The sequence below is a fragment of the Asterias rubens genome, chromosome 9, assembly GCF_902459465.1.
Source record: "Asterias rubens chromosome 9, eAstRub1.3, whole genome shotgun sequence".
Lineage (NCBI taxonomy): Eukaryota > Metazoa > Echinodermata > Asteroidea > Forcipulatida > Asteriidae > Asterias > Asterias rubens.
Window position 1 is genome coordinate 9843288 of NC_047070.1, and position 27432 is coordinate 9870719.

At 38.7% G+C, this 27432-nt stretch overlaps 1 protein-coding gene across 1 annotated transcript in view; it reads right to left on the minus strand.

The window, feature by feature from the left end:
* LOC117295006 overlaps nt 1-27003 on the minus strand; it is a 48659-nt gene extending 21656 nt beyond the window's left edge. The window contains exons 1-2 of the mRNA XM_033777569.1: nt 26499-27003; nt 7508-7758 (exon numbers count right to left, since the gene is read on the minus strand). Of these exons, the coding sequence (XP_033633460.1) occupies nt 7508-7758; nt 26499-26625 (378 nt within the window). The 5' untranslated portion in view covers nt 26626-27003. The remainder of the gene's footprint in view (nt 1-7507; nt 7759-26498) is intronic.
* Nucleotides 27004-27432: the final 429 nt, after the last annotated feature.

Sequence of the window (27432 nt, forward strand, 5' to 3'; positions counted from 1 at the left end):
CCTCTCATCCCTATAGTTTGCGTTTAAGATGTGGGATGACAACCCAAGATAACTATTCCAGTGAGGGACTGAAAACCCAATCCACATGTTGCCCTAGGCGGGATTTGAACCAGGGTTCGAGGTTGTGGAAGACTAGGAAAGATGCCACTATGCCAGACCATGGCAAGACCTCTCATCCCTATAGTTTGCGTTTAAGATGTGGGATGACAACCCAAGATACCTATTCCAGTGAGGGACTGACAACCCAATCCACATAGTGCCCTCAGCGGGATTCAAACCAGGGAACAAGAAAGGGGGAAAGGGGAAAGACACCTCTTGCCAACTCAACCGAGACAAAACCGTTCTTTTTTTACTTGAAAAGATTCTGTCTTCCCAGTGGAAACTAATGAGTTTAACCTTCCAACAAAAAATTTGAGATTGCTCCTGGGTGCTCTCAAGGTGTCCTCTAACCACCAAACCACCAATCTCATGCCTAATTGCATCTGAACAGGATTACCAACCAAGTGAATGGTTGCCTTAACAAGACTAAGGGTTGGGCTGCTTGTTGTATATCAGTGATGTGTAAGAATAACAAAGATGGCTGCTTGCCCAAGGTGACAAGGGCCCTTGGATTAGAGTAGGTGTTATGACATGGAGGTCACCTGTCTGTCATGTAGAATCTGCATCAAGAGGTCTAGGAACTAAACGAGGTGCTAAAATTGGATAAGACAATGTCTGGATTGTGTAATGTTAAAAAATCATATCCAAGGTTTTTTTGCAGTGTTCTCCCCCAGTGGTCTGCTGGCTAAATGCCAATTTTAATTTCTGAGGACCAGTCCAAATTCTGTCCAAGTGGTCCTGCTGGCTAATTGATTGCTTCCTCCTACAGCTACATGTAAACCACTTACTGCACTGATTGTTCATATTATGGTTTCAAACTGAGGTACAAAATGACAGCGATGAAAGAAAACCTGTAAAATATGCAGCCCAGTCAAAAGGCTGGATGACTATTGAAATGACAAGCCAGCTGGTCCTGCTGGCCAGACACTGACAAAGTTAAGGGCAAACCCTGTTTGGGATTTGGGTTGTGGGTTGTTGGGGGGGGGGCGCAAGTGACCACCCGCCATCTTTTAACACAGACAAGCATTTCGAATCCAGGCCTGGTCGCATTGCAACACTTGTGTTCTTCAGCAAGGCACTTTATCATAATTACTTCTCTTCACACAAGAGTATAAATGGTTACTGACAAGAGCTGGGGAGTAACCTGCATTGGACTGGCATCCAGTCCAGTGGGAATAGAAAAGTTCTCAGTTGTTTAATGGCAATTAAAACCGGATATAAATTCCGACCTGATGAGCCATATTGGCTTGAGACAGACATTACTTTTTACTACTAACTCTATATGGCAACCTGCCACACTACAATCACATGTCCTTATTATTTTCTATGTATGAATTTTATTGTGCTTACAATCCTCTGTTGTCAGATGAGGGGGGGGGCAATGTTATTGTTACCATTCATGAAGAAAAATGAGACCATATTTCTCCAATTGTAACCCTGTCACCAAGGATCCAAATCACCCCCTCCCCTTCCACCCATCTGAAGAAACAAGTCCCAGGCCCTCCAAGATGGCTAATTAGTAGGGTTACCCTTGAAGCAAATTGGTCTGACACAATTGAAACCCAATCTGCACAGGATGCTGTCCTTAAATAGCATGGAATTAAGGGGGTCTTATGTCCTGACTTAATACAGGGGCTTACTGTTCATCTGGGGGCCAGCCTAATCCTACACTCTCTTTGCACATGATACACCCGGTCTGTGGCACCCGGTCCCAGGGTTCTTTCTCCCAAGGTGCCTCAGACCGCTCAGACCTGCTCAGCTTTTCCATACATTGTTGGAATTCTTGGGTTGGTAAATTGGGGATTGTGATTTTCAATTAGAAGTTCAGTTATTGCATGCAGGGTACTCACTGGGGTAGAGTGGTGTTGCACCACACCAAACCTAAAATTGTTTTAAAAGCCCCCTTTCTTGCGCACACACAGTTTGAAGCCATTATACACTTTCGGAACAGAAAAAAAAAATAAAAGTTTACAGATTTACAAATAACTTATAGGGTTTACAGAAGGTAATGGTAAAAGACTTCTCTTGAAATATTATTCCATGAAATGCTTTACTTTTTGAGAAACGATAAAACAATCAATTCTCGACAACGAGAATTACGGATTAATTGTAGTAAACACATGTCATGACACGGCGAAACGTGCGGAAACAAGGGTGGGTTTTCCCGTGATTTTCTCCCGATTCTGATGACTGATTGAGCCTAAGTTTTCATAGGTTTGTTATTTTATATATAAGTTGTGATACACAAAGTGTGGGCCTTGGACAACACTGTTTACCGAAAGTGTCCACTGGCTTTAACGGAGGAAAATAAAGTTCCAGTGAGAAAGTGGCAAAAACCTCATTAAGTCCCTTCCTAATTCTGCAGTTATAGTCGAGTTCACTTCAAAAAGGCAATGATACGCTAGGCTAGGCTGATTAGAGAGTTTAGATAGTGGCGAATATTGTTTAGATAAAAATATACCTTTAACAACTCTGTGATTTAGATGCCACTTCAGAAGGTCGTTTCTGTTCAAACAGTTGACCATTTATATAACATTATTAGAGTTTCTGTAATTTGTGCTTTCTATCCTTGAATTCTCCAACTTTTGTTTTCTTCTTCAAAATTGGACTTATATAGGATTTGAGGCATTGCAGGGTGAGGTATCAATATATATTTGGTTTGCAGTAACACCATGTGTGTATCTACTTGCCAGGTAGAGTTTGTTCTTAGAGAACTTTCTTTCTTTATTCTACTACCGTGGAGTAGATTGTTCGGGTGTTCGGGAGATGGTTCGTGGGGATGGTATAGAAAATAGGCTGGGACTATATAGGATCGTAATTAACTGTACTACCGTGGAGTCAGTTCTTAGATTGGTCTCAATGTTTCAACTAGCTTGCTCTAGTCATCTTCAAGAACAAACTCTACCTGGCAAGTAGATACACACATGGGATTACCGCAAACCAAATATATATTAAAATTGGACTTTGGGTTATTAACTTTCAGTCACACTACACTACTTTTGAAAGTGAACCCATGGTCACAGCTCATAATATTTTCTCATAACGTTATTAAGACTCCATGCTAAGACCTATCAATAACCAAGCTCAGTCAAAGCCAAGTGTCAAAAATACCACTCCAGGTTTTTGAAAATACAGCACAGGGAAAGAAAATCAACACTTAACTTCTCATCACTTCTAAGAAAACATCCCGTGGAGCAAACCTTGGAAAAATCCATCTTTCATTCCCAAGGACCAGCCTCTCCCAAGTCAACATCTCAACCTTTACCTTGAAGAAGACTGTCAAAGTTAACCTCTGAATACCTTTATCCATTAGCAGTGACTATGAAAACTGTGAAGGTCACAATGCTCATTAATTAATCGGGGGGGAATTCTTGGCATCTTCAAGAATCTAAACGCAGAATGTATTTTCACAGCGTTGAATTTTTACATGACACACAGTGAAATGTCAGTGTGACTTGGCATGAGAAGCATAAACGCACTCTTCCGACCGTCAGATTCTTGTTGTATGCAAAGAGTAGAAGCAGATGCTTGCGGAAGACCTGCAGTGCGAGTGGGTTTGAAGGTCCAGCATTTTCTTTCGAGTTCATGAGTACTTTTATTCATCCAAACCGTAATTGGGTTTTTGCTGTGAGGGTATTAATGCATTGTAGCATCTGTAAAGATCATTTCTAAAATGTCACTTGGTGAGGGTTGCGCATTAGGCTTTTGGATTTTCTTTTGACATAACTTTTTTGTCTGTATGGAGAATCAAGATTCTGTACTTTGATTAACTGAGGGGAAAATGAGAAGAATGTATCACTGGCTTAGGTAGTAGGCCTATAATGGGCATACATTTTCCTTTGTCACAAAAGGCAAAGTACACCTATTCTATTGTTTTAATCCTATTTGCAGTTATGATTCAATAAAAAATTATCCTGTGGAAATTTAAAAAGGGTAGCATTTTTTAGGTATTCTCGAAAATATGGAGCGGTTTTGCCTATGCAGGAAGAATAATCCTTATTTGGAATACACAATCTGAGAAACGGTTCATGCAACCATGTTTCTCAGAATAAAATGTTTTTTAAATCCTTTTCTCTTAACCACTAGACATTATCAACAGCTGCAGTGTTTGTCACCCAAGTAAGTTTTCATGGTCATTTATTTTTTGAGGAGCAAAATTGGTCGTCAAAGTTGCGAGATAATAACGGAGTTGTGTGCTTTTAGGTGCTTGATTTCGGGACCTCAAAATCTAATTCTGAGGTCTCGGAATCAAATTCGTGGAAAATTACCTCAGAGGGAGTCGTTTCCCACAATGTTTTATACTGTCAACAGCTACCCATTGCTTGTTACCAAGTAAGTTTTTATGCTAACACTTATTTTAAGTAATTACCAACAGTGTCCACTGCCTTTAAGTTTCACGTTCATTATAGAAAGTTTTGTGTTATATCTATTGACCACATTTGACCCACAATCTTGCAGTAAATTCTGATGTTTAGCTACCATCAATTTGTCTGACTCCATCTGCCAAATTTTGGAATTCAATTTCACAGAAAGAACAGAAAAGTTCATGGAGGATTAGACCAATTACAGCCTTTCTTGTTATCGTACCAAGGCATTCTAGTTAAAAAGTATAGTCAGGAAACCTGGAAAGTTTCACATCATTAAATATCCAATTAGTCCCCTCTTATTAGCCGATGTGGAACTCAAGTTAACGACGACACGCACAAAACCCCCTTTTAAGGGAATGGCTGTCAGTAAACCTAAGTAGGGTACAAATTGTTGTTTGCTTTACAAATTATTTAGGCATGGAAATGGATTATTAGGATATTAGAGGGGGAAAAGTGCATCACCTCTGGCACTTTATCCTCGTAATTTTGCACTCTTGTGACCTCTTCCTCAGAGTGGGCAAGGGTACACCGCTCTCAAGGCTGAGCTTAAAATCATGCCCCACAAACTGCTCAACGAACAATCCCGGTATTCCGCTCACTAGTTTCAATCGCAATAACACGGTCCACGGACTCTGTATAGAATACGATAAACTGGTGACCCATTCCCAATACAAGTAGATTACACCGAGCGGAATTCCGGGCACAATAACACAGGAAAACATTGTACGCTTTTCTAAGTGGCCCAGCTTCGCTACACAAAACAGAGAAAACTACACATGGTGGCACCGTTAATCATCCTTTCTTCAGGTGGGAATGCCATGAACTGAAGGAAAGAAACCCTAGCAAAACATCCCGTACAATGGACATCACAATGCATGAGTCAAAAAAAGAACTGGACCGAGTACTGAGCTTGCAAAACATGCCTCTCAAAGGGGGGGGGGGGGGGACGGTTCGCCCAGGCAAACAGAGACCCAACGTGGCAACTCTTTCTTGTACAGGAAAAACAACTAACTGAAGCCCTCCCTGTCACAACAAAGAAATGTACACTGGAAATCCCCAGTGCAACAAGCTAATTCAAAGGTGTTTTTTTATTCATCATGGTGGATTTGATGGTAATACCGGGCGTCCGGGCCATGCTTTATGGTCCTGTTGCCTCGATGAACAAGTGGCCTCCTCCAGGGGGGGATGTTTTCCCCCTGCAGACGGCTCAGGTGTTCACCAGGTGAAATAATCAAACAACACCTGGGGGTTTATATATGGTCGTCAGGCATCCGTCATCGATGCAACGACCCCCGTTTTTCTATGGTAATAGAGACTGGGCTCACCTCACCAGAGAGGATTTAGGGGGATACCGATACGGGAAAAAGGGGAACTCTGTGAAATAATATTTGCCCACTAAACAACGAAGAGATGAAACATAACCCCAAGGAGAAATGGGGCCATGTGTTTGGGGACACGGAGTGAAAAGATTGAATATAAAATTGTAATGGTATAATACAAAGGATTGGTAAGGATACAAAAACATTATTGTTTGGTTTCTAGTCTGAAAGCTGTATGTTTTATGAAGTTCATACTAGGACCGTTTCTTCTGTGAAACAAGTCATATGCCTACTTGGAAAAATGTATCTGAAAATCTACAAAAACACAACAGCTGATATTTGGTGCTATATTCAAAATTAAGGACATTGTGTTAACATGCTGACAATCGTGCATAATGATGTTTTTTTTTTCCACTTTTTTCTACTGACTCACTCAATGGATCTTGAAAGCCAAACTTTTCACAGGGTTTTTATTTCACATATGTTTAATCACACAAAACATAAACACTAGCTGCAACCATTTTGTCAGCTCTACTATACCTATTATGTACAATAAATTTATAATTAGAAGGTAAAAAGGCTCTGTTACTTGAACAAATTGATTGGGAAAAAGAGGAACATTTATGAAAAGGGAAAGATAAATTTCAAATCTTGAAACTACTGGTTCTTTTCAGAACCAACCACCACAACAACCACCAACAAGAGACTGGAGTCCACAAAACCTCACTACGTTCTAAAATCTTACAACACTTTACTAATCCATGCTTTGAAATTGAGAAAAAAACACATATGGGGATCAAGTGTAGATGGAGAGGGGTCTTTGGAATATCTAGTGGCTGACCTATTTATAGAGTCACCCAGCCTGGTCTGTCCTAACCTCAGAAACAAAAGTTGCACTCTAAATTAAAATGGTCTGCTTTGACTAATAAATCAAATTTACCGTAAGAGACAACTGTGCTATTTTTCAGCGATGAATGATTTTGTCATTATTGGGTCGGAGCTCAAAAACAGTTCCTGAAATCAAAGTTTGACTCAGGGGAAATACAATGATGACTGGACAACCCTTAAAGTTTCATTATTGTAAGAGACTCTTTCACCAGCCAAGTTTTGACATTCTTTCGTGTTAATAGGGGGGGGGGGTCTGTTTAGAGTTTAGAGCCTTGCAGCTCTTGTTGTTAAATGTGCAACTTCCAACATTGAGATATTTTGTTTATCAAGAAGTTTTCCCAATGGGCATCATCTCATTGGATGAACCAGGTTTCCCTTAGGACAGAAATATACCCCAAATGGGGATTGTTATGATGGTTTGTGTTTTACTACCAAGTGTTTTCTGGTTGGGCGTAATTCTTTATTGGGTGAACCAACTTTCAACCAGGGTAGAAATATATCCCATTGGAGGTAATAATAATCATTACAGTCTTTCCACTAATATAAAAGTGTTTTCTGGTTGGGCGTAATTCTTTATTGGGTGAACCAACTTTCAACCTGGGTAGAAATATATCCCATTGGAGGTAACTATAATCATTAGAGTCTTTCCACTAATAAAAAACAATTCTGGTCGGGCGTAATTCTTTAGTGGGTAAATTCTTTATTTTTTCCACAAAAGGTTTCCTGGTTGGACCACCAATCAGGGTAGAAATATAACCCAAAGGGAATATTAATCATCATTGGAAGAAAAAGTACCAATATAGGAATAAGTGTATACCCCAAACCGCGACTTACCTGCTCAATACTATCATGACAAGGCCCACACTGCCCTCTGTCATGGGCGGCATCGAACCCATAACACCCCGGCGTAGACACAGCGTCAGCCCAGGAGATGGATTTTAAAATGGTCTCGTCTGTCCAACTGCATACGCTCCATCCCGGCGCGCATAACGAGCTACTGTTGTTGATGTGACCTTCCCACGAACCAGCGCAGGCGGCCAATCTATGCCGAGATTCAAATGCTTCTGTTGTGCCGTCGGAACATCCTGAAAATTGAACATGAAAAGTTTTGCATGTTATCCCTGAGCCAACTTTAATAGTATATGAAATGTCGCTGTGTTCCAGCGGTTAGACTGTAGCAGCTAATTTCACGAAACCCTAGGATTAAAGGAACACGTTGCCTTGGATCGGACGAGTTGGTCTTTAACTGAGCGTTTGTAACCGTTTTTCATAAAATGAATACGTTGGAAAGATGTTTTAAATATAGAATACAATTATCCACATTAAGTTTGCCTCGAAATTGCGTGGTTTTCCTTTTACTGCGCGAACTAACACGGCTGACTCCCATCCCATAAATGGCCGATGGTGTTAGTCGACGAGGTAAAAGGAAAACCGTGCAATTTCGAGGCATGTTTGTGTGGATCATTGTATTCTACCTTTACAACATCTTTCTACCCATATGCATTTTATCAAAAACAGTTACAAACGCTTTTCAAAGACCAACTCGTCCAATCCAAGGCAACGTGTTCCTTTAACTCGTCCTAGTAATAATAATAATTATAAACTTATACCGCGCACATATCTGTGTCTCAAGTTAGGAAGAGTTTGGTCAAATCGACGGCTGGACTGGTAATCACAAGTTTGTAGGTTCGAATCCTGCCAAGCTAACCACTCTTTTTACAATGACTAGAATAAGTATTGATGCTAGTTACTGAATCACAATTTATTGATTTGTGCAATTTATGGTCACAAACGTTTAACAAATGTTTGATGAGACATGTTGTCAGCTTGGTGTTTATATCCCCTTTGTAGGAGTTTGCCAAGTTCTCTTGATCGTAAATCAACAAAAAAAACAATGGATGCAGTGCCTCCCATAACAGCTGGCCAAATGGTTGTTATAAAATACCAGAGGAAATTCTCTCAAAGTTGTACACCTGGCTAGTCCAGTATTGAAAATCATCCCTCCACATTGTTTAATATGGACTATAAAAATTATGACCAAACAAGTTAAGGACTTGTGTAACAACAAGCTAACTGAAAAAGTCAATGAAAATTGTAAGAGTAAACGTTGGGATGTGTCTAAAAGCCATTTTAACTTTACAATTTTCTCACACAAGTATCTATTTTATCATTTGTATGATAAATTTAATCGAAAACAAATTGTATATGGAAAACAACTGTTTTGCTTTTGTAAGAGTCGACTGTTATTGGGTTTTTTTTCTAAAAAACATCACACCTATCAATTATCAGTATATTGTGTTTCTATATACAACTTTATTTATGACACAAAGAATGAAAAATGTAGGGCCCATTATTGAACTTTTACAAATTGATGGGATTGGAAATTGGGATTTCTCTTCCAATAAAACCATGTATGGGCAAGTGTTTCAACAAGATCAGACCCTAGTCCTACCCCTACAGGGGCTTGTGGAGGTAGGTCAGGTGCGTAATAATTGATCCGAATTAGTTCAAATTTGACAGCGGTACTCCCCTGGGTGGAATTACAAGAAAACGCATTGGACTGCCCACCACCAAGACGAAAGATTGAAAGTCTGCCAAAACATTTCATCACCACAGAGCAAGAAGAAAAGTGCAGTAAATGAAAAACAGATCAAGGACAATCGGAAGGCAGTTAGCAATCAGTGTAAAATATTTTGTTGTCAAGCAGCACACCCTAACACCAGGAACCCAACTTCTCTCCGGTGAGCTATGTGGGTAATTTAAGCCCCTGCCTGCATGGAGGAAGTCGACTCCATCAACCTTGAAGCTTTTGATTGGCTGTGTGTGGTTCCCGTGGTGATTGATTCTGTGATTGATTAGATCAACACTTGATCAAGGAAGCTGGGAGAGTGTCCATGGGTCCATAAGCCTTGCTGGGTGCCCATACTTTCTTGCAACAAATATTTCAAGGGAAGAGAGGTTACACACACAGCGTGTTTTGTAGTCTTGGTTCAAGACTCTCCTGGATTTGTCACAACAGGGCGCGCTATCACCCCCAACGCGCTATCAACCACGAACCGCTATCACCCGAGAACCGCTATCACAGGAGAGTCTTGGCACATTCGTTAAATCTCCCCCCCCAAAAAGGGGCGGGCTCTGCGGGAAACCTACGCACGCGCATTATGTTTCCCCCCGATTTTGGGGGGAGATTTAACGAATGTTCCAAGACTCTCCTGTGATAGCGGTTCGTGGTTGATAGCGCGTTGGGGGTGATAGCGCGCTTTCTTGTTACAAATCCAGGAGAGTCCTGAACCAAGACTACGTGTTTTGTGGTGTCACTAGTAGAGGATTCCTCCAGCTGGATTCTTATGGTGGGAGAGTGGATCCCCTACTGATAAAGGATCCATGATTATCATAACTGTTTTCACAAATACATGCTTGAACAAAACTTCTCCCGCTATCTTTCCAGGTACTGTCATGATTACTGCACTCCTCCTTGGTTTCTTAAAGGCAGTGGACTCTATTGGTAATTACTCAAAATAATTATTAGCATAAAACCTTACTTGGTGACGAGTAATGGGGAGAGGTTGATAGTATAAAACATTGTGAGAAACAGCTCCCACTTAAGTGACATAGTTTTCGAGAAAGAAGTAATTTTCCACGAATTTGATTTCAAGACCTCAGATTTAGAATTTGAGGTCTCGAAATCAAGCATCGGAAAGCACACAACTTCGTGTGACAAGGGTGTTTTTTATTTTATTATTATCTCGCAACTTTGACGACCAATTGAGCTCAAATTTTCACAGGTTTGTTATTTTATGCATATGTTGAGATACGAAGACTGGTCTTTGACAATTACGAATAGTGTCTAGTGTCTTTAAATCCACAATTGACATTTCATTTCATTTATTATGGTTTGTGAAGACAAGGACTCTCAGAAAAGCAAACTTTGTAGAATAAATGATGACAGACTAAGCATTTTGGTTATAGGAAAATAATTTGATAATTTTCCTACACATGCATCAATTAGGCTTCATGTACATGTGAAGTGTATTTTTCCCTTGGCCATTTTTTTCTTCGAATTCTGGTGTTTCTGCTATTTAATTGCACTTGGTGAGAAATAATAACAACTCACCCTTAATGACAAGTTTATTTTATTTAACTGTGCCTTTTAAAAAACATATTTCTTTTATTGATTTGTATTGTTTTTTCAATTTTTTAATTTTTTTAATGGATGTTTAATTGACTCATGACTTAATTTGGATGCAATTACATCTGCTGATGATGCCTTTTAATTTTCAAATAAATAAAATTTGTATCAATCAATCAAAATAAAATTAAAGAAAAGTGAAATTTGTTTAAACTTCATCACACAGTCAGAAACAGAAAAAAAGATATTGATTTTACATCAAGGACAAAGAATATATTTGTTAAGGGTGAACAAAAATTGTACAGAAAATTGTGTTGGTTTCCATTGCTTTGGTTCCCATCTACACACGACACGGTAACATGCACAATGACCAAAAATGACAACTACAATTGGATATCTATTTCCAATATAATATCCCAAACAAGGTCGTCCATGTCCTGCAGCTATAATAACCATTAATATATCCCCATTATTTTCACCAAGGACACCATTGAACATCCGGACAAAAGATGAAGAATTTGGTTGATCACAAAAGTACACGAATCTAGGACTTTTGTGAAGTTGAATTTTTTCAGCGAGTGTACAGCTAGAACGGTCTTGTGAGTATAGCTGATGCAATTAACGATAAAAATGAAGCACAACAATTTCTGTCGGTAACCCTCTGGTGTGTGTTTATTTTCAATGGGAAATTAATGGCAGGTGCCCGGTAAACATCTATTATCCGACCATATGAAAAGCAAACACAGCCTCAAGGAATTGATAAAGCTGAAAAAATGTGTAATGCCCTTCTACATTGATGTGGGATGATCATTCTCTAGGACGCACGCGCGTTCATCGTTGGGATAACACAGTGCATTTTCCTACCGCATAATTTTGTTCCCTTCAAATTAATAAAGAAGAAAAAAAAACAATGGATGTCTTTGTATATTTTCATTGTTTTGGTTGTGTGTAAATATTATTTTATTGTGTTCAGTTCGCTTTAGATATTTATACAGATATTTATACAGTTTTTGTTATGATGATGTTTTAAGACCAATACTCAAATTTTCTGTTTTAATCATTGGCTATAAATAACCTAATTCTGATGTGGGTTTTTTTATAGCAATTTTACATACATGTGCGGAATGAATACTGCTCTAGATAGAATGGCAGGGTTTATGAGTTTGAGTCTCCTTGGAATGATAAATGCCAGTGGCAGCCGTTTTCTCGCCATAGGCCAATGTGTTTTTGAAAAAATAAAATCTGCTTTGGCCAAATAGCATACTCTGTGTGACAAATTCCACGCTTGTATCGTTTAAATGACACAATTCCCCTAAACCGAAATAATCCCCCAAAATAATCCGACTTGCTCTATGATCCGACATACTCATATATGTTTTTCAAAAACAATTAAATACTTTAACCTATACCAAGGCAAACTTTGGAAAGGTAAATCCATGGGTCTTTTTTGTGGTGAATGTGACGGTCAAACTCCTGTGGGAGCCAGCGTAAAAGCTCAACATAAACAAATTTGTTTTGATTTTGGTTTTTGTTGCCAATGAAACAACAACCTTCGTGGGATAATAACTCATATTAACACAACAACTTTCTTCCAAGGACAAAACTAAACCCAAACACACCACTAAAGCTGTAATCCATAGAACCCAGACATGAAAATCCTGTTTTTTGTTTTTGTAAAACTCACAAAGCGAATACACAAACAAATAATGTCGCAAGAAATAAAGCTTGGTGTTTTTATATCAAATTTGTGGCTTAATTGAACATTGAAAGAAAAAAACAATCTAATATAAAGTCTCTAACCACAAGCAACAATAGTTTATTCTCTCTTCAGACTTCATAATCACTTTCAACAACTAATGAAAAACAAACATCCACTTCCTATTTCATTAATAAATCCCTCAATCACAACTCCAGGCTGAGCGAGAAAGAGGGGTTAAATTGCTAAGCAAACAGAAAACAGTTTCCCCAACCCATAATAAATCAAAAACTTCCTGCACTCTGTTTACCCAACACCTCCATCCAAATCCACTTAGCAGAAAATTTGTAACAAAGGTTTGTGCCTGAGGGTTGCTGGTGTACATGTGCTGTCCCATAAGGTACCCCTATATCAGGGATTACCAGACAAGAGGTGGTTTGTACACACATACTCTCCCCTCTCTCTAAGAAAAACACTCCTTTGTACTGTATGACATATCAGGCTTATCACTTTGGTATCAATGAATGGTGGATAGGCTTTCATCCCACCATGGAGTTTTCTCTCTATAGTTCATGGGTCCCAGCAAGATAGACAGCTCTGATGAGGCTCTGAAGGTGTCATTTACAATAGTGCCCCATGATGGACATGCGGATTATCTGGTCCTTGGACAGATTTCCCACTGTAGTATAATAATAAAAACCTGCGAGTCACACCATAGATTACTCATGCAAATACATTGGGATGGTGGAGCATGGAGGTAGTTGGGTGGAGCATGGGTGGAGTGAATATATAGAGTGACAGAATGTTGACTGGAAACATGATCAAGGACTTATTTTTCTCAAGAGCTCTTCCCATGATACACACATATTAGCCTTGACTTTCCTTTATCTAAATTTCCTCTTGCCATCTTTGATTTAGTTCCAAACACTTTCAACACTAGAAAGACATTTTTTATGTTGAGTGTGGGGGTTATGTGGGTGGGGGGAACACATTATACAATTGTTGCACGTTGTGATGGGCTCCATGGCGTTTTGTACACTCGAGGCGGAATATGGAACCTGAGGCGAAGCCGAGGATGCCATTTCCCCTCAAGGGTGTACAAAACCCATGGACCCCAGTCACAACGTGCAACTATTGTTTTGTTATACCTTTTTATAATTGTAATTCCTCTTCTTGAAGTTCTGTTATCATCTTCAAACATTATTACGTCGGACTATTCATTGTTAAGCAGACGAACAAGAAACAATTCCCTCGAACCCGCAGTTGTTTCGTACACAGGGCGAAATCAACCAACGCTGGGAACGATCAAGGTGATGTACACCTGGTGTACATAATTTTTCATGTTACCCGGCCCATCGCGAGCCATGTAACATGCGTTTTTGTTGCGCGTCACATGATTGGTTCTCGACCAATCAAACTTCACAGTTTCTTACCGAGGTATAACAATGATGTTTGCCTTATCCCTAGTTTTTGATTTAAAATTGGAGACCCCTTTCACACTCGAACCACTTCCCAGGAAATAAAACCCACATGAAATTCCCGGGGAATGTGAACCCCACCAGCAAGGCCACCAACCCATGTTTGTTTCCCACTAGATGCCATTGTATTTTTGTTATATACACGCTGGTGAACATTTCACATATAACATAAACAAGTATTTAAAAGTGTTATTTGTGTTAACAGAGTTCTATAGCTTTCGGAGTTCAATGTGGGGCATGTGAAGCGCCCAATTACAAACTTATCAAAATAAAGTTTTAAGTGTGGTTTTGTCCATTTAGCAGTGATTTTAGCTTCGAGTTAGTAAACTAATGAGTTGAAATTGTAAAATGAATTACAGTCAGCACTGTTGGCTAACAATATTTAATTTAAAAAAAGTATGTTCAAATGTTGAGTTGAGTAAATATCTTTCAATTGTGCCGAGTATACTTAATACATTATAGTATTATTAGTGCTTGTTCAAACAAAAACAGTTTACTTGTGTAGAAAGTCTAAGCCAACTGAAAACCAGTCCAAGTGAAATAGACGAGTTTAATTAGAAACAGTAGACAGCATGACAAAATTGAGAACAAAAATTCCTATAGTTCAAAAGTGTGAATACAATAAAATGAAACGCCTCTTTCAGGCACGTAAATGAGATATCCACCAACTTATAAAAATTCATGTAGAAAATAATCTTTAAAAAATCTAACTGCTGATTGTATATGAATGAATTCCTAAAACAACTGTTAACTATCCATAACGCATTATAAACTGTAGGGAGATCATTACTAATATTTCCCAGTACTTTCTTCAATTTGATGAATAACATACTAAAATGAAGAAAACAGGCATTTCCAGTCTGTAACAGCAGTTGTGTAGAGTCACCTTGACATCTCCCACCCCCTCCCAACTTTACCTCAAAATTTATTCATATCTTGTAAGTGGATATCTAGAGACAAAAGTTGAAACGGAAATGAATTGGGCTACGGAGCTCTGTATGTGCCTTCTGTCATGTTGCGATCATGAGATAATTTACTTTAGGATGCACACATCATAAGCGTAGGATGTAGACATCCTGAGATGGTTTTTTTTCGTCAGGATGAGGACATCCTTAAGTAAGATGACAATGTTGTCTTCCCAATGTATTTTATCTTAGCTTATCAACATCATGAAAGTAAGACGTCAACTTCAAAATATCATGATCCTGAATGTTGGATGTCGACTCCCAAAAATAGTTCATATTGGGATGATAACATTAAAGGAACACGTTGCCTTGGATCGGTCAGGTTGGTCTATGAAAAGCGTTTGTAACCGTTTGTTATAAAATGCATATGGTTAGAAAGATGTTTAAAAAGTAGAATACAATGATCCACACACATTTGCCTCGAAATTGCGTGGTTTTCCTTTTACTTTGCGAACTAACACGGTCGGCCATTTATGGGAGTCAAAAATTTGACTTCCATAAATGGGCGAACGTGTTTGTCGACGAGATAATGTGGATCATTATATTTTCTTTTTAAAATATCTTTTTAATCATATGCATTCTATAACAAACGGTGACATACGGCGCTTTTCAAAGACCAACTCGACTGATCCAAGGCAACGTGTTCCTTTAACAAGTGTTGAGACTCCAAGAAAATATCTTGTTGGAAATCAACATCCTACTTTCTTCTGGTCTTCATCCCCAGATAAAATATATCTGGCCGCGAACAATGCCGATGTTCTCCTTTAGCAGTGGTCAAATGCAAGTTAAAACACATGAGCATTTCATCATCTTTTTCATTTATGATGCCGACGACGCCAGTATCCCGCAGTAAACTGTTTTAGGATCTCAACAAGTGTGATGGCATGTCCATAGCATCATACCTTGGTAGCATAGTAGCTTTGCATCAACCCACTGTCTTGTATAAAATATCTCAGGATCTCAGCATGTTAGATGGCACTTCCAGAGCACCATACCTTGGCAGCATGTGAATGATATTACATAGTAGCTTTGCATCAATCCATTGGCGTATGTGGCCATACTGTGCCCAGCAGAAACCCAAACGCATTTCGTGACAGGTGTGACATTACTAATAATTCCTGGGAGTGCAAAATGACTTCTGAAATAACAGCGGTTTGAGTGTCATTCAATCCTGCCACAGGTGGAGCCTTTCTTTTCTCTCTGTTTCTTTTTTTTTTTTGCGGTTAAATTTTCCCAGTCATAAAAAATGTACAACTTGATATCAGTTTTTACAGTCGGATTTCCCTTACAGTTGAAACATGAGGAAACTTGAAGCTTAACTCATGAATACCTTTAAAATCCAGCCGAGTCAGCAAGAAACTTATAGCTAAAGCAGATAAAAAATATCAGTATTTACAAAACCTGTAGTTACAAACACAAGGTCTTTGTTTTGATGCCCTACAATCAGAGCATTTGAAAAGATGTTCTGATTTTCTTTTGAAAATGACAAAATTCTTAGGGAAAGTCTACACGACATTTAACTTAGAGCCAAACTGCACTGCTGTTCCATTCCCTTAAGAACTCCATTTACAGTCATCATGTGTGTTCCTTTTTAACCACCCCCTCCTTTTCAAAACCTGTTTTTGAATCATTGTCTCTTGCCACTTACTGAGTGGGAAAGCCTCAATGTACTCCCAAGGTACTCCTAATCCAAGGGTCTTTTTTTCCTTTCTGCAATGGACACCCCATTGCTTTCAAAGTCCAACAGTTAGGGAGGTCTCTAGGGGGAACTTCTTCTAGCCCCTGGTGGTCCTGAGTTCTTGGTACCCCTAATTGCTCATGTCCTCCTCTTCAATTGTTCCACTGCTGTATGGGTCCAGTTTGTAGTTTTGTCTTGTTGATGTTATTAGAGCTGGTTAAAAACCTAGTATTTTCTAGGGGTGAAGAAGTACTGTATGCTCTAAATCTGTGAAGGTTTTTAAGACAGATGGGTAGTCTTTGTGCAAGAAGTTGTTGTTCATAATTACTCTGCAAACTATTACGCAAAAATGAACTGTCGTTAATAACAATGTCAGAATGTCTTGTACCAAGAGTTTTACACTGCACTGTACGCCAGTGGCATCGGCCAACTCATGACTGAACAAGTCCAACTGTCTAGTAATTTTAAAGTGTATTTCACTAATTGTGAAACATCTGTAATACAAACCAAAAAAACCCAAACAATTATGTTCAACTGCTGACTTTGAGCCAGATCTTTAAACTCTGTTGAGCATAGAAGCATGGAGGTGTTGAAGTAACTTCTTTACCAAAAATACAAATGAGAAAAACCTTCTTTTGGTTCAAATAAAAACTCTCTGCATGTTAAACTGTGGATGTTCGCTTAGTCCTGTCCAATATATATTAGCCCTGGGGTCTTGTGGAATTACATCCCAAATTTGAGACCTGATGTAGACAACAACTCAAGAGGAAACTGCCTGGTGCATAACACTTTATACTATAAGGTGTTTTTGTGTTCAAGTGTTACACAAAGTGTGGACAAAAACATTTCAACAGAACAAGAAGGTCCACACAATTAGGACTTCAAAACACTGATCTCAGGAATGTTACCTTTGACAATTTCTACAAAATTGTTTATCTTGTGTGAATCTTATAACATAATAGAACACAAATACTGTTTACAGAAAAACAGTTTGTCCAAAGTGATGTTTTGTTTACTTTAGTGTGACAATGTACCATTCAGCCTTTTAACCATTGACCAAACTGTAAATTGCTACTTTAGCTCAAAACCTAAGCAATGCCTTTTGTCCAGTAAACATAAGTGATAAAACTGACAGTGATAAAACACTTAGAAAGATAGGGGATAGTTCTTCAATCTTTGGGCAGTCCATAGAGAGATGAAGAGACCAGCTCTAGGGCATAACAGCCACATGTCATCAATAACCCAGTTTTTACAGCACTAATCCTTCTCACAACATCCACCACAACCATACTGCCCACCAACATGCTCTTCTTGTGCATGTTTGTGTACCATGCCCAAAACAAACCACATGTGTACACTCTCTTGCTCTATGGTTCTGAAACTCACTGTATGTAACACAATATTCACATGTAGGGCAAGTACTCAACAAACAATGAAGGAGACGGTCAAGCAGAGTATACTGTACGAAACGACAAAACCAAACCGGCTCTTTTCAGAGCCAACACTCCTACGAAAGAGTAACACATGGTTGTACCATGCTTTACCCACAAGTTTACTTCTTATATAGTTAATTGTTATCTTAATAATGGCGTTCTTCTTAAATCTGTTTAGCCAAGTCTTCTGCAAGCCTAAACTCTCATTTATAAATACCCCAAGACAGTTTCTCTACTCCTATTGGTGGAGAGCGCATCACGATGGGGTGTTTAAGCGGTTGATAATGACCAGTGTTTATAACCAGCTGGCTTCCGCGTGTCAAGCGCGCAATTCATAGCTGTAAGTAACAGCGCGTAATCTATTTCTAAGCGCGCGCGCGTAATCTATTTCTAAGTGCGCGCACGCATTCACACAGCCCACGCGCAATAGACTCTTCACAAAGTTTTTGACAAAAAAATATTTCAAACCTCGAATTTTCATCTATCAAAGTGTCTGTAATTGTATTTTCTTTACGTTTTTTAACAAAAGGGCATTTATGAATGGGAATAAAAGAAAAGTGACTCACTGACTCGTTCTTAAACATCCGTTTTAAAACCTGCAGGGTCGTTGCCGTGCCCTGAAGGCCCTCGCCTTCAGATCGGGCCTTTATCACACGGCAATTCGACCCTGCCTGCTTTAAACGGCCGTGTAAGAACTCGTCGCTACCCTTAATTGAGTCAAGTTACTAGTCCTTGTATTGAGGCCTCACCAGGTCTTGATTCCTCTACTTAGGGAAAGTCTCAGGTCGAGACATTAACCAATCATAGAGCAATGTAGTCAAGTCCTAAAGTCAATTCCTTCCTCCATTTGGTCCTATTGGGTCCAATTGAGCCCTTGGAAAGGAAGTCCCCAGGAGGTCCAGGAAGGCTCTGACATAGAGCAGCTTTCCACATGTTTTAAATGACACAATAAAGTCAAGTCATGAACTATAATATAGCCAGTCCAATCTTTCCGTCTATTTGAATCCTTGAAGAGCAGGTCTCAAGGAAGTTTCAAGCCCTGTATTGGACGCTGCTCTAAACTAGTGCAGCCTCTATGCTCTGGTCCTTGCTCTATGCTCTAAGCAAGTCTCAAGTCAAGACACAAACTTATGTACCCCAATCAAGTCTTCAAGTCCAATAGATTCCTTGAAAGGCAAGTCCAATGGAAGCTTTAAGTTTTTATTAAAGGATACTATCTGCTCTATGCTGTGAGTATATAGGTTGCTCTATGCTCAAGACAAGTCCTAAACCAATGTAGTCAAGCTCAAACCAAGTCTCAAGTCAAGAGTCATGGACTAAAGTGCCACTCAGGAGCAACTTTTTTGTCTGACTTTTTGTATGCTCTGACCATTGTTCCACTCTCCAACTCTGACCCCTACCATCCCTGGCAGACCACGCTTCTCTGGTACTTGCTGTATACACTTGTACAGCATGAGAGACTTAGAATGATGATGATGATGACAGTATACTCGGACCATGTGAAAGCACTTTCCCACTTGCGCTGTGAAGAGCCCTACTGGAAATTATTACAACAAAGCTGTGAGGGAAAATAAACACAGCCCTGTGACCACTCCAGGGCTCTAAAGTACAGCAACTTGACGGAGAAGCACAATGGAGGGGTTTCTATGAGGTTTTATCACTGGTTGGACCATGGTTGGACCATTGGGGTAGAAATTAGACTTTGTAGCTCCATACACATATTTTTGTACATTTTTGTGGTTGGGAAAGGTTTATGAATCGGTATGTCTCTCTAGTTTTAGCTCCATGGTTGGAACTTCCATGATTGCGTCTGTTTTCACGCATTGGGGTTTGTCTCCCACATCTAAAACTTAACATTTCTTCTCATTTCCAACTCATCCTGTTATTGGCATAATTGTGTTGTTGGAATTGGACATGCAACAAAACAAATCAAATAATTACGTTGAACTTCAATTTTAAGGGTGACTTAAAGGCAGTGGACACTATTGGTAATTGTCAAAGACTAGCTTTCACAGTTGGTGTATCTCAACATATGCATAAAATACCAAACCTGTGAAAATTTGAGCTCAATCGGTCGTCAAAGTTGCGAGATAATAATGAAATAAAAAACACCCTTGTCACACGAAGTTGTGTGCTTTATAGATGGTTGATTTTGAGACCTCAAATTCTAAACTTGAGGTCTCGAAATCAAATTCGTGGAAAAATACTTCTTTCTCGAAAACTACGTCACTTCAGAGAGAGCCGTTGCTCACAATGTTTTATACCATCAACCTCTCCCCATTACTCATTACCAAGTAAAGTTTTATGCTAATAATTATTTTGAGTAATAACCAATAGTGTCCACTGCCTTGTAATATCTTCCCGGATTATTGGTGTAGTATGGACTTTAATCATGCAGCAGCCATTTTAATCGGCCACCATTTAAATCCATGTAACCAAAGCGAGGCTAAGAGGGAAAAGTCTCTGTTCCAGTCAAAAATAATATTCAGAATAATTGTTTGAAAAAGTCTATGCCGATGAAACATATCATGTATATTTACAATGAGTCGTCAGCGTTTTCATGAAGTAGCATGAGCTGCTATACCAGCAAAAGTTGAACACTTTTTAGAAACCCGCTTTCCTTCAAAACTTTGAGGTATTTCCTTTTAAATTTCTTAGAGATAGTTGATGAATTGAACTTAAAAACTAATCTCATTTTGACTCATTTGCATAATTAAATATGAAACTAGACACAGAGAAGATCCGTGCTACTTCCTCAAACCCAAAAAGTGCAAAATCCTCAAACCCAAAAAGTGCAAAATATGTCTTTTTGCATACACAAAGTAGCACTCGCCGATGCTAACAACACAGCATTTTGTGTTATCTATGAAACACCCTATGAAACTAGGTCAGAGCGCGCGCGCTCACACAACCTGCGTGCTACTTCGTGAAAATGTTTTTACCTCACTTTGACTTGAGTGCGTGCCATGCATTACAATGGTAAACAGATGCAATCATGCAAAAGTTGAAAACACTCACACGCTTAATTTAAAAAGTAAAGCTGTCCGAGCTTTCATGAATTGTAGGTCTTCATGCATTGTCCACAGAAATGTAAAAAAAAAATTGGAAAAAAAAAAATCCTTAAGCACGTACTAGGGTGACTGTTAGTGAAAACTCTGACGAAGTTTTGAACTTCTGAAAGTGAAAATAAAACACTGGATGAAGCAATACTCCATTATAATTTCCTTAATACTTGCGGATCATCTCGTCCTCCTGTTGAGTAATTTTGTCAGGTAATTTTTTGTATGATATGAAAGTCCACTTCCATGAAGGCCTCAAACTAACCGCATCTATTCTAATTTAGAATTCAGGATTTGCTCGAGGGCCCAATATGAAAGCTTAATTTAAACTAAAGAAGACATTAATCTCTGGGATGACACACCGAGCAAGTCTGATATTCCAGCAGACTGTGTGTCTCATAGTCATTAACAAACCTTTCAAGGCTTACTTCAAAATTGCATATCCGAGTTCCCTAAATTAGTGTTGATAATAGGATTTGATTTGGAGTGGGCAATAAAGTTGCTGATTGCGAGTTTTTATGACAGATGGTATACATAAGAGCTGTCCAATTATGCCATATGAGGCACAATTGAGATTTAATTCAAACTACTGGTTTCCTTTCTGTTGAAATTATTAATGTAGAGTAGTTCTTAACTTGATAGTTCCTGAAAAAGGGACAAAGTTGATGAAGTTATTCATCTTACTTTGTTTATCCTCAATTCACAGAAATAAATGAAAAGTACCGACCAGGCTTTGGATTGATGATACCCAAGCCTACATCCGTATGGATTGTTTCATCCCTAGGAGTAGGTGGAAATGGCCTCTGGAAAAAAATAATTGTAGCCCACATCTTGAAGTGGCCTTCAGGCCTTGTGTGCCTGGCGACTTGCATAAAAACAAACAAAAAAACATCAGCTTAATTTTGTTCATCCACATCTTCATTTTAAAGAGTGCGGCTGAGGGATCAAGTGCAGTGGGTTCGAGTCCCGGTCATGGCACTTGAGTCCATGAGCAAGTACTTAACCATAATTGATTTGTCCTTGGAAAGCAGGATTGGACATTGAGCCGTAGGTCCCTTATATGTAAAGTAATGCACGTAAAAGAACCCATGTAACCCTTGTCATGCAAGAGTAGGGGTTTTAACTCTTGTGTTTCTGGGGTGGATTTCACAAAGAGTTAAGACTAGTCCTATCTCGAGTTAGGCTAAGTTAGGACTAGCCTTAAGTTTTTAATATATCCCAGGACTAGTCCTAACTCTTTGTAAAATCGAACCATGTCATTCTGATTCACATCGCAAGCTTTCTTAATGTATCTTCAGGCTTGTGAGCTATTATTTAGTTCACTTACAAGGCATCCTTTGCTTCATTACCAGAAAACTATACAAAATTACTATCTAGTAATTATAAGCCAATGCAATAAAACCTGAAATCAACCAGGGAGATCCACTGACCCCAACCCCCATGGCCCCCTCGATAATAGAATACTGCTACACTTTGTCTGAAATGATGAATGACATAGAGCCACAGAATATTTGAGCTGTCACAGCTCAAATATTCTGTGGTTCTATTATTGAAAAAATAATAAAAAAGAAAAGAATACCAGGGACACAAGTAAAAACATCTGTTTGTTGATGTAAATTGTTCTTGCCAACAAGGAATGGCATGTTAAGTATTGTGTGAAAAATCGCATGACTTGTCACAGGAAAAAAAATCACATAAAATCACCTGGTATGGCTTAGAGCACGAAACTGGATCTAAAGAAGTCTATTGACCTTTATCAGACTGACATTAGTTTAGTACCTCATGTGCATTAGCAATGATGAAGACTGTTTCTGAATAAACTAAAACGGGTTCAGACTACTCCAGCCTCCAAGCCTCATTTTGGCTTTTATTGGTTGTAATAGAAGCAAAACAAGCTTTGAGGACCCATCCTAATAAAAAGCTATTGTGAAGTGTACTTTTTGTTAACCTTTGGCACTCGTTGACAGGTTGGCAATCATTTATTTACAGTTTGAGTTCCTTTCAAATGACTCTCTCCAAATACACGAGGAGTTAATCCTATATCTCACGATCCAATACATTGCTGGCATCTGAATGCATTAATCGGGTGCGTTATTCATTGAGTAATGCTCTGATAGGGAGGGGAGTATCCCCTTATTGTGCTAGTTGGGGAGGAAAGTCAAGGCCGTGTAGCCCTACCACATACTATAATAATAAGCTCCAGACTTACCCCTATGTAAAGAAAGATTTTTAACAAAACATCAACGTTGACATGTTGATTCTTTGACACTTGTTTAGACTTTCTTGAGAGGAAAAACAGAATAAAATAATATTTGGGAAACAGCAAATTCTAGGCGCTTGGGAAAATACGACGCCAAGGGGGTGGTGAAGAAACCGCAATTCTCCCCCATCCTCTGGATTGGCCCATATTTTTGTTTATTGTTTGTTTTCTTGGGGTTTGTTTTGTTAATGCATGGATATGTTTGCCTATTTGCGGACTGAAAAGCCCAGCGGCTCAGATCGAAACCCTAATATGGTTTATTCACACATGTCCGGTATGTTGTTATGATTAGGATAACAATCTCAATTACAAATCTTCTAGAATGGACTTCAGTATTTTCTTAATTTATAAACTTTTTTCTTTGGAGGTGAGGGAACAGCTTGTCCTTATCTTCAACAAATCTTTAAAATGTTGACCCACTTTTTGTAAGGTTAACTTCATGCATTTATTACCCCAGTCAATTTAAAAAAAAAAATGGTTCAGATATGACCTGGAATTTTTGTCCATATGAATGATAGAAAGCACTTATGAGGATAATGGAAGTGCACTAATTGTTGCTTTGGAAAATGTGTTTAAATGGGGGCTTGCTACTTGGCAGATTTTGCTATCATATTCAAGTGTCGCCGTTAGGAAAACTTTTGCAGTTGTGGTATATTCAATTTGCACTTCAACAGTGGCATAACCAGAGAGGATGGGGTGGCAGTCAGATCCTACTCAGAACCATTGCCTCCACCATGAAAATGTCCAGATCCACCACTGTTCTTGAATGGCTACAAATCATAGAGTGTTGCTTTGTAGACAAATGTGCATCATCACACAAGAAGAGGTGGTCTACCCCTAAATAGTAAACTACTAGTGGCCTAATGTTCAACTCTGTTCAACTCCAGTATTTATCACCATGGAGCTCACCACATTCATTGCTGCCACTGTTTAAAACAAGGGAGGGTTTTCAGTGAGTAGCGGGTGTGAGTCACAGTGTCCCCACCCCACAACCCATCAACTATACTTGATTTAGATTTATTTCCATGCTGGGGTAGCAGTCACATTGTAACCAGTCAAAGTGATGAAGAAACTCCTACTGGGAATCCTTCTTGACAGGTTGATGTACCTCGTAGGTCCTCTCTCATTGAGGATCTGTGATATGCTTCCTCTAATCACTTAACTCTCATCATTTATATACTTGAAACACTTTTAAAGGTATATTGATTGGTAGAGCTGAAACATAGCTGCAGACAGTGTTCATGTTTTGTGTAATCAACCATATACATGAAAAACCATATCTGGGCTATACAAAATTCGGGATGTGCTTCCCCTAATCATCTCACTCTCATCATTACTGTATATACTTGAAACACTTGTTTGTGAATCTGTCATGAGAGGCAGGAGAAAATGACAAAAAACATGCAGTTTTCAGCACATGTTCACATTGTTCTAAATTTTAGGCCACAACCAAAATCAGCGTTTTCTTGATCAAACTTAATGAGTCATGAGAAAAAATAGTATATAACAATTAACACTTAATATGTACAATTATTTAAGCCTGGAAACACATTGTCCTTAGTTTTGGTTTTAACAACAAGAATAAGCTGATACAGTTTTTATTTTGTGGTTTTATTTTCAAAATATGACTTAAATTATGGGGAAATATTTCAAAGTTTCTAGTTAAGTATGTAATTCATATCAGATCAAGCTAAATTAAATTAAGCAATGATGCTTTCCAGCCTTACCAATCCTGTAACCTTTAAGTTAGTCGAACATTAGGACAATATCTGAACCATTATGACTCATGATTCATTTATTAGAGTAATTTTTTCCAAACTTGATCTCAGTCAACAATGAGGCTGCAGTGAATGAGGTTAGGGCCATGTATTACATGCATGATATGGAGACTATGGCCTCTGATCTGTGGTACCCTGCCCCTTGTCTTGCCTTTTGTGCCCCTACACGTCTTGCCTTTTGTGCCCCTACACATCTTGCCTTTTGTGCCCCTACACAAGTTTCACACAGTCTTAAAATCTTAAAAGATTTTCCAATGAAAAAAAGTTGCACAGTATACAAAAAAATGGCTTTGCCCTCTTTCAATTATTTAGCTGAAATTCCAGGGCTTGATGTCTTCAACATCTTCATGCAAAATGCTCCCCCAAATTATTTTTGTTGATTAAATTTACCATTGAAGGTACACTTAATATTTTACATCACTTCTTGCTTTATATTTCTCGTACTCAAAAGTTGCATTTAACCGACAACCCAGAACTTGTGTATTATTTAGATTGTATCATGCTTTGTGAATGCATAGAGTAAGGACAGAGACTCTATGGTGAATGTGTGGAGTTAATTTTAAGTGGCAGAAACCATGCAATTGGCCCAGTGTGTTAAAGGGCTAGTAACACATTACACAACTGGTTTTACCATGGTTTTACAGACATAACTCTTAACAAAATGCGAAGAGTAATTTCACATTACAAGAAATTCACATTTGGCAAAAAAAAATCGTTTCCAATGTTACATCTCCTCTTTCACAAAGTATCAAAATATCTAGACCCAGTAACTAACTGGGGCTTAAATTTTGACATTTATTTTGCATTTTTTTACTATTTTTTTTTAAATTTTGACAATTCCATTTTCGTAATGCTTTATGTCAACATTTCAAAATACGAGTAGGCCAGAGCCCCAGTTTTCTTGGTCTAGCTACAAATAACATGCACAGGCACAATGCAAAGATAATTTCCCTTGGTTTAGGTGCATCATTTCTACCGTTCAAAAACATCCTTTTGGTTGTTATGCAACTAGCTCACCACCTTTTTTATCTACTACAAATTAATCTCACAAATTTTACAACAAATCATGGACATTTGTTGTAAACCATGTAAACTTCCTGTACATTTATTTAACCATGCTCTTATACTAATTGAAAGATACGAATTCCATAAAATTTCACTATCTATTCTTATTTCATTTGAAAAGGGGCAAAGAAGACAACGAGCAAACCTTGGCACAGATTTAATAGTTATAACTTTGTGATAACTATTAACACCTGACCCTAATTATCAATGTAAAAATCTATTGAGACTGAGAGTGAGAGAAACAAAAAATATGTAGAATTCTTGAACAATAATTTTCACATTACCTTGTGTGGCATTGGCAGTGTATGAACAGAAATAGCAGCATACCGAGGCGGCAAGCCAGTACAAATAAATATTCACAATCCGTTGTCTTCCATCGTTAAAATTCCACATGGCAGTTCTTCCATTCATGACTGACGATAAAAATGTGTTCCAGTCAAATTCACACACGTTTTCAATATCTCAATTCACGCACGGTAAATTTCAGCTTTCCAATTTGTTTCTTTCTCTGGCAACAGAGATCAGAAAAGATATGACTCCAGTGTGTTGGTTTTTTTTTAGCTATAGAAACCACACCAGTTTGTTCAGCAGATGGTGGAGGTACACGTTTGCCCGCGAAGATAACAACAAAATAGGTGCAACTTGTATCAAAGCAGAGTTATGCAAACAAATTGGAGTGGTGACTTTTGGCAAAAGATTTGACGTATTATCAATCCAATAACTTGTTCATACAGTGAGAGCTTTGAAGTAAATATCCACACATTCTCGTCTGCGTGTGTTTCAATCAGTACAAACTATTGAGCCATAAACCTCGTGCTGCGTATGTCTCCAACACACGGGTTATATACAGAGTGGGAGGAGCTATCGTGAATCTGTCAGCGCTCTCAATGATTGACAGGGACTAGTGTAATCTATTAACCAATCAGGACATCCCTCCTAAGAAACGAGATGGCCAATCAGATCGTCAACAAACTTCTTCTTAGTACAGGCGCAGACGATAGCGGTGTAAACATAACGAAGGTGGAGGCAAGGGGATTGTGTACTGCCGTGCAAGAAAACAAACCGTGGAATTTGGGGGTTCAAAGAGTCGATCTACAGCATGTGTAAAAATAATCTTGGATAAATCATCTTGCTCATTTGAAAACGCTTTGTTTGGACAAGGAAGGTTTTGGGGGTCTCTTCGAAGCCATTGGTCTCCCTTTGTAAAGAAAAGAGTGT